This window comes from Nanorana parkeri, unplaced genomic scaffold, assembly GCF_000935625.1.
Source record: "Nanorana parkeri isolate BGI_ZX_2015 unplaced genomic scaffold, ASM93562v1 scaffold199, whole genome shotgun sequence".
Classification (NCBI taxonomy): domain Eukaryota; kingdom Metazoa; phylum Chordata; class Amphibia; order Anura; family Dicroglossidae; genus Nanorana; species Nanorana parkeri.
Genome location: NW_017306467.1, coordinates 738,257 through 746,985, shown reverse-complemented (window position 1 = coordinate 746,985; position 8,729 = coordinate 738,257). Strand labels below are relative to the sequence as shown.

Sequence of the window (8,729 nt, the reverse complement as noted above, 5' to 3'; positions counted from 1 at the left end):
CCCCCAATCCTAGTAAAATATTTCACTTTTCTCACCTTCAGTATGCCTCCCTCTTCCACCTAAGGCCTCTTTGGCCTTTTGATGGACTATACATAGCTCTGGTCTTTTTCCAAAATGCTTGCATTTTCCTGAGTTTCATGTAAATGTTTTCCAGTAAAACATTTTGGCCTACAGTCCCAGAGGCAACAGGGGGACATTGTATGAAATATCAGCTCCCAGGAGTGGACTCTGTCCTCTCACTCCACGCCTGCTGTCGTCTGATTTCCAGAGAGTTGCTTTCAGTTCTTGGGCGGCTGTCTTTGTATGGAGGGTCATGATTGGTACAGAGAGATTCAGAAGTAGCTGGTGAGTCTTGCGGAGAGCTGGCTGTGGTAACTGTTGCTGTATGGGTCTCCTCCAATTTCCATACCTGCAGTATAGTGAAAATGTGAATGCTGGGTTTGCATTAGCGATAGTTGTAGATAACTATAACCTAAAAAGTTCCAATTCAGCATGAAGAATGCTTCAAAAGCAAGTAACAGGTGGACAGGCAATAAATAATATATTTTTACAGCAGCAAGCTCGGACTGAAAATCCAGAAGTTCTGGCAATTGCCAAAAAGGTTGCAGTGCATGCCATTATGTATGGTCTGATCCAGAGTGCATGGTTAGTTCACAGTAAAAAAAAAAGAAAAATCCTATATTAGGCTCCATTCACACATAGGTGTAGCGTCTTCTGCACGGTTTTTCGCATGGAAAACTGCGCAAACTTTCACATATGCATGGATTCCGTACGTTTGCAGCTATTACCATAGCTGGTACGTGCAGAATCCGCCATAAAATCATGCTTGTACTATTTTGCGGGACACGCGGTTTTGTACTTCGCGGCCGCCACAACAGTCTAAACAATGCACATTAAAGTGCATTTTTTTTATGTTTAGAGCGGTTCCGTGCGTATTTGTACGAGCTAATGTGAATGGAGCCTTATGGTGCCAAAGCAAAAAGATTATTGTTATTATGGGCTTTTAAAAGTTGAGTCTTAATGAACAGTGGCTTGCTGTACTTTATATGCCTAGGTCACGTTTTAGTCGCTCTGCTGCTGGCTATAGTAGTGGAGTTATACATTAGGGCTTATTTCGTAGATCTCCGGAAAGTGTATTTAAACCCAAACACCTAATCCAAATATGTTGTTCCACACGTTCCTATAATAGTAAAAAGCTTGAAAATTTTTTTTTCTTATATGTCCTAAAAATCATTCCAGCAAAGTGCACCCATGACAAAGGAAAAACTGAGCATTTTGGTTTTTCTAAAGACAAAGCACAGTAAAAAGGTGTTTTACGTCAGAATCTCTCTCTCTTATTGAAAATATGTGAGCAGGCAGAGAGGGGGGCATGATTCAATTCTGTGACCTATGTTGTTATGTGTGTAAGTCTAAGCTTCAACTGTTGAACTTTGTAAATGACAGGCTTTTTCAGAAAATATTTGTATGCTGCATTTAATATTTACCTGACTAAAACGATGAAAAACATTTTACATTTTTATAAACAATAAATAAATATACATTTCCCTGTTATCACTAGCCTACTCACTTTAATGTTTCCCTTACATCATTTGATAATTTATTGTTTGAGTTTATGGTATGCTTTTACCAGATTGTAAAACACAATATGCTGCTGTTTAAAAGTTGATGATTGATATTACTGCTAATAATCATACAGTCACTCCCTAAAGAAGAACTCCAGCAAATGTAACAATTAAACCTTGCAGTTGGGCTACCCCCACACTGCAAGGGTTAACTCCTCATTGTGGTTTAGGGGCCTGATCACCTGATCCTTGGTCCTGTGGCGGTGAATGCTCACTTCTCTCTCCTTCCGCTCTGGATGTGGAATGTCTCTCTGTGTTTTCAAGTCTCATGCAGCTGTTTTAGACATCATGGGTCCTTAGACTGCTGGAACCCAGTGGAGAAGAGGCTGTGGGGACCGGTTTAGCAGCCAAACGGGACTAAGGATCCCTTTATTTTACCCCGTAGACCAAAACGAGCAGTTAACCCTTGTAGTGCAGGAGTAGCCTCATTGCAAGGATTCATTTTACATTTACAGTTCTTCTTTAAGACATTTATTAACCTCTTGCCGTCCGCCCGTAGTAGAAAAACGGACGGACGGCACTGCTGCATCTGCGGGTTGCCGTCTCCAGACGGCAATTTTTTTCTGCTCGCGCGCGCCCCCTAGCGGGCACGCACGGGCAGAAAAGACCCGATCAATGCACACACCCGGTACCGGGTGTCACACATATAGGCGATCAGCGGGTCCATACCCTGGGGAGGGGGGAATCCAGCCCCTCCCCTGTCCCGGCAGAGAGCCGTGACAGGATTGAGAGGTGAGCGAACGCCGGTATGTGTTCGCTCCCGATCTACTGAGCCGACCTGTGACAGTCTCATTGTCACAGGTCGGCTAGAACTATGAGGTGAGTGAAAAGCACTCACCTCATAGTTCTCCTTTAAACAATAAGCAAATGAGAGCCTACTTCATGATATGTAAATCTAGTGGGAGGCCATCAACTGTGGATGGTTCCATCTTGCATAGCGTCATCTACTCACCTTATCATATTTTCGCAAGCTGTATATGTGATCTTTATTCATGAAAGTCAACAGTATCCAGTCACAGAAGACAGACCCCTAATGGAAGTCAAGTAAATGAAAATTCACTAAATATTGATTCACTTGGGGGTTATAACCTAAACGTAATATGGGTGATCAATGCCGATGTATATTACCAAAGTATATACCATGGTTCATAGGAGAGCTAAAGTACATTGCATGGGGTCATAATGGAAATTACTGCTACAAGAATAGGCTACGTGTGGATATTAATAGTACAAAGACTCTAATGGAAGGAGCAGTTCTAAACTTAACATAAGAGGCTGACATGCACAATAAATATCAATGTGTAAGTGTAGGCAGATATAAAAAGCAACCATTTAATGCAGTTACCTATTCAATAAACTTTCCTGATGCCTACATGGCAACACACAATGGGTATGGCTCCGCCCCCAGCCCAATCACAGGACCAGTTATACCATAAATTAAAGCCCGCCTCCCAAGGCCACCATTCTGAATGTGTTTACCAGTGGTACAAATAAATAAATATCTCAGAATTACCCTCCCTGGTTGTGTGCTAGTTAGATCCTATTGTATGCTGCCATGTAGGCGTCAGGAAAATGGAAAATTGTATACTTACCTATCGGTAATTTTCCTTTCCTGACGCCAATACATGGCAGCATACAGGACCCTCCCATGGCTTTCACATTGCGTACTTGTTACGAGAATGGTGGCCTTGGGAGGTGGGCTTTCATTTATAGTATAAATGGTCCTGTGATTGGGCTGGGGGCGGAGCCATACCCATTGTATGCTGCCATGTATTGGCGTCAGGAAAGGGAAATTACCGATAGTAAGTATACAATTTTCCATTTTTTAGATGTGTTTTTAAATATTGCCTCAGTCTGCCTTTTACTAGGCTATTACAATGTCCTGAACATCACCATTCAGACTGGAAAAGGTAGGGGCAGAACTGAAAGCCAGTTAGGCTTTATTATCTTCTACAGTGGTGTAACGCTAACAAATGGAGCCTCTGATTAAAGGAGAGAGCAAAGCATCTACCTAATCAGTAAGCTGCTGTCACTACTTTGACCAAGCTGCATTGTTTTTACTAAAAATGCTATTTTTTGTAACCTGTCTGGCAGAAGTGTATAGATTAGAAAACTGCAAAACGGAAAAAAACACAAGCGCCCACACCCACAACTGAAATTAAGTGCAGAGTGATACATTCCCGAGGCAGCTCCCACTGGTCAGGGTAACCGGCTAGCTGAAACAAAAAAACAGAAGGAGCGCCTCCATCGTGTAAAACAGTTTAATTAATCGATAAAAGCAGCTAAGACCATACTCACAAGCACATGGAATTAGCAGACATGTAGTATAAGGGTAAACGAAAACACGGATGATTCAAAAAAGCCTCAGCGAGCAGACTGCAAGCCCTCCACGGTTTATGCTTTTCAGAGGACACGCCTCCTTCCTCAGAACCAAATCTGAGGAAGGAGGTGTGTCCTCTGAAACGCGTAAACCGTGGAGGGCTTGCAGCCTGCTAGCTGAGGCTTTTTTGAATCATCCGTGTTTTCGTTTACCCTTATACTACATGTCTGCTAATTCCATGTGCATGGGAGTATGGTCTTAGCTGCTTTTATCGAGCTGCTTTTTTCCTGTGACAGGATGAATAGTTTGGCCCCTACGCTGAATGACGCCAAGAGTGATGCTCTCAACCGCACCATCTTCCTTAGAGACAATGCCTTGCCATCTGGCTCTCATTAACCGGTAGTCTCCACTCCGAAGAGAGAGGTTTACTCACACTTTTGTGCACCTCATTTCCTGTAAGGCAAGAAAAAACCATTGCTGGAGGATCCTGTGTTCCACTGGATTGTCAGCAGACAGCACATGCTGGTATACCAACTACAGATACTCCCAGTTGGGGATAGAGTACTCTTGAAGCCCTCCTTCTGTGGCTAATCCACAACTTCTTAAGGAAGTTCATGCGGATGCCTTCCGATTTCTGTTCTGAAACAGGTAAATACTCTTAGCTGCTTGGCTAAGGTTGCTATCGATCACTCAATGACTGTGGATGCTTCACTAGACCAGGACAGGTCAGATAACTGTTAGAACCCTGTTTTGGGTCAAGGTTAGGCAGGTCCAGTAGAGTTCCCCTGTGAGGCCCCAGAGACACCTCCAATTGTTGAAGTGGATGGGTCTTGCTCATGCTCTTGCTCTTATGGTGTTCACGTGCACCAGTCTTTGTTGTGGCATAGGCATAGAAGCCCTCGAACCCTACCTCCCCTATTTAATCAGGCTGACTTTATAGTTGGTACCCTTGGCTTGCTACCAGTCTCGGTGGTTTATTAGCTATTCTTATGTGATTTTAGACTCTGAGGCTTCTCACTTTCCTTGGATATCTTATTGTGAGATTGGTTGTTTGGCCAGGCAACCTCATTCTTATCCTGGAACCCTCCTTCCCTATTTACCAAGGGTTGGAAGTGTATGGCTTGGGCATTTTGCTTGCAGACCGTTAGTCTTCTGAACCTGTTTCTGTCCAAAGTTCCTTTTGGGACCTGTTCTCCTGGGAATTTGTCCCAGTGTTGTTTTCTGTTGACCATATTATGCTGTTGGTCTATTTCTTCCTTATCAGATAGTTATGTTGTTCCATCTGTTTTGGTGCTTTTCTGGTTCATTTCCTTTTCCTGTTGTGGACTTAGTGTTCCTTTGGGTGGAGTCATTCCCCTTGGCAGGGATTTCTTCTGTCCTGGAGTTAAAGCATCTGGTTGATCCTCTGTACTCTCCCTTTGGCAGACTCCCCTGGTTTGCAGGGGACTTCACCACATCTAGTTCAGATTCAGGTGTTGGTCCTTCTGGTAGTCCTGTGTTGTGAATAATTACAGTTCCCTCCTTGGATCTGTCAGTGACTGTTGCCCACCCCTCAGCTGTACTGCTTTTGGACGTTCTGACTGTTTCTGAATTCCTGTGTCCCTCAATGGAGGATAAAGGAAATAACATTTTTGTAATTACGGTAAAATATTTTTGTTCAAGTCCATTGAGGGGCACAGGTCCCACCCCTGTGTGTCTTTTGCTGGTTCTGTGTATTTCTCACAAAACTAAATCATACATGGTACAGGAGGCTGGCTTACAACATTCTGTCTGCTAGTGTCCCAAGCTCCTGAAGGTGGATGTATAACCTAATTGTTTCTCAATTCCTGTGTCCCCCTAAGGACTCAAAGAAAATGATTTGACGATAAGTACAAAAATCTTACCTTCTCTTTATAGTGCTTAAATAAAATGATAAAATCTCTATCTTTTTGCATATATGAAAATATCGCTCCACTCTTTGGCCAGTTTCTTGATCATGATACTCATCCAAAGTTTCAGCATGTATTCTTTATGTAATCCAGTAACTAGGGGCATCTGGTTTGGGATATAACTCCTACAGTAACATTTTAGGGTTCCACAGGCCTCAGTAAGTAAATTAAATTAAATTCTACTGATGCATGCTCCACTGTTTCTTATTGGCTAACTAAACTTCAAAACACTTAAATATTTAGAAATACGGTTTATACTTACAACACCAATAGATGTCAGTGCAGTGGCCAAGTTAATGATGGTTGGGATGAGACTAAACTTTCCAGCCTGCATAATATAAAATGTTAACATTTTTACTTTGTATTTTTTATTGTCTCCAGAGTTAATTTTTAAGAATGAGCTTTAAGGGGTCTACCCCTTCTTCTTAGCTGTTTAGTTAGGAACTGCATAGGTATCTCCATTGCCACAATTATTTACCAAAATAGGCTAAATACAACATTTGTATTATGTTATTTAATTATTTGTAATAAGTAGAATTAGACATTAATTTAATGAATTATTATGTAACTCTAAAAATTGATTATCAGCACATTATTTTTCTGTTACCCCCAAAAAATTGTTTTTTTAGGCAGGAACACGATTCCCATGCCTCGGACCAACAAAGACTAAGAGGTAGCTCTAAAGTTGCATATGCAGACAAATGACAAATGCCAATGTAGGTCATGGTAAGTACCGATATACAGACATTGTTCAGCTTCTTGAGCAATCTGTTTTCCATTCACTGTGCAGTGCATGCAGGATTAACTTTGAACAAGGAAAACATGCAGTGCCAGTTTATCTCTGTTTAAGCTAGAGACGCATTTTTTTCACTGGATCGATTTCCTAAAGGTCACAACGAATCCAACTGTTCAGTGTCCAAACATGGTTAAATTTTACTGTGGTAGCACAAGAATCCTTCAGACCTCTTTTTTGCATGTATGTTGCTACCTTTAAGTTAAGTGAGGTGAACAAATAAAACTTAAACAAGTGCAATCATCTAACAAAGCAGATGATGCATATAATAGTATTAAAGTTTTCAAGTCTATATATTATCTTGTATAAATAGCTGTGATAGAGTGGAAAAGTTATAGATATTAACTAGGGTTGCACAGATACCAAGTACAGTACTCGGTACAAGTACGAGTACATGTACCAATACTTTTGAGCTCCAAGGCTACACTAGAGAAAAATTCAAAAATTAGGAGGCAGCTGTCATTTGTAAGGAGCACTCGGAGCTCCCGGTATTTGTACATCTCTGTTTTAATGTACGATTTTGTTTTTATAAATAAAAAAAAAAGGGATGCACAGATACCAGTTTTGCGAGTACGAGTACTGGTACTTGCCGAGTACTTACAAGTACGAGTACTGATACATTTTTGTTTATTGTCCTGTGACAGTTTTTTGAAAACAATACAGACTAATGATTTTAGGACAGTGGTGGAGCGCCAGAGCCAGGTCCCAGCTGCAACCCCTGCAACCCTGGTTGTTCTCAATGCCAAGTATCTGCACTGGTACTCAAAAACAATCTGTGCATCCCTAATATTAACATACAGTATAAACATTTGTACGTATAGTTACCTGCCCATGGACAATGACATCAATACGGATCCCATATACTTTAATTAGCGTGCGGGCTTCTGTACCATTCTTGTTGTAATACTTTGCAAACCTGAGTTTTGCAACAAGGCGGCAAAAGTGAAGGTTGTAAAAAGAATGTAGCAAGGAAAAGAGAAAAGTGTTTAGCAGAATGTAGAACAGTCATGTATTTATTTTATATTATTTTGATCTTTTGTGCATACACTGTATGTGAAATCAATTTGAAATATATGTGAAATCAATGCCTTCTCACAGAAAATTAATGAAAACCCATGTTTCTAGGTTTCTTGGTGAAATTGCATAAAATGGAAATATTTGCATGGGAAACACAAATGTGCTTGCTGAACGATGCAGCACACAATAGAAAAAAATGTGGAATTAATTGTCCATGTCTAGAGAAGTAACTCATTGATTATACATATTATGGTTGGAAGATCTGTCATATGATTAATGTGCAATTCGTTTCAGCATATTTGGACATTCAGATGCATCCGAATTTCCAAATGAAAGAAATAATGAATCTGAATTTTTCGTTAACGAAATTCGGATAGATACGGTATACGGTATTTTTCCCAGGGTGTTATTAGGAATGAACTTGCATTGTTAAATGTTAACCTCCCCAAAACGCCCATTTGTTTACATTCTATTAGGGGACAGAGAGCTGTCACGGAATGTAAACAAATGGGCGGAACAAGTCATGTGATGTCACGCTTCACTCCGCCCCTTTGTTGACAATCGGGAGCAGAGCTATCATTTTGCAACTGGTGTTTGTCGTGATCGATCCTGGCAGTGGGAATTTTTTCTTCCAGCGAGTCGGCAGCAGTCGCCAATCCTGTTTGGCGTAGATCTACATCGCTGGAAGACTTGATTGACATCAATGGACGTTTTGTTTTTCTTTTTGGTAAAGGATTTGTCAAAATCTGTTACGTGTTCTTTTTCCAATACTTTTTTTTTATGGTGCTGTGTTTATTTACTGTATTTGGTGAATAACATTCATGGGGAAGAGGCCCTTGTCCTCATCGGCATGTTGACAAGGTGCTTTGCCAGGGGGTCCACCTCTGGCAAAGCACCCTCCCCAATTTGAGAGCATCTAGTCTGGTATGGTGCAGGAGGGCGCACGCTCGTACCCCCCTCCTTCCTACTCTGCCAGGCTGCTGCTCTTCTGATCAAGGGTCTTGTAAGGGATTTTAGGGGGGGACCCCACATTTTTGTAAAAATGTTTT

The 8,729-nt window shown here is 41.3% G+C and overlaps 1 protein-coding gene across 1 annotated transcript in view; it reads right to left on the bottom strand.

The window, feature by feature from the left end:
* Positions 1-208: 208 nt before the first annotated feature.
* P2RX2 (purinergic receptor P2X 2) overlaps positions 209-8,729 on the bottom strand; it is a 22,962-nt gene continuing 14,441 nt past the window's right edge. Inside the window, exons 9-12 of the mRNA XM_018555493.1 lie at positions 7,489-7,579; positions 6,133-6,198; positions 2,575-2,652; positions 209-409 (exon numbers count right to left, since the gene is read on the bottom strand). Of these exons, the coding sequence (XP_018410995.1) occupies positions 209-409; positions 2,575-2,652; positions 6,133-6,198; positions 7,489-7,579 (436 nt within the window). The remainder of the gene's footprint in view (positions 410-2,574; positions 2,653-6,132; positions 6,199-7,488; positions 7,580-8,729) is intronic.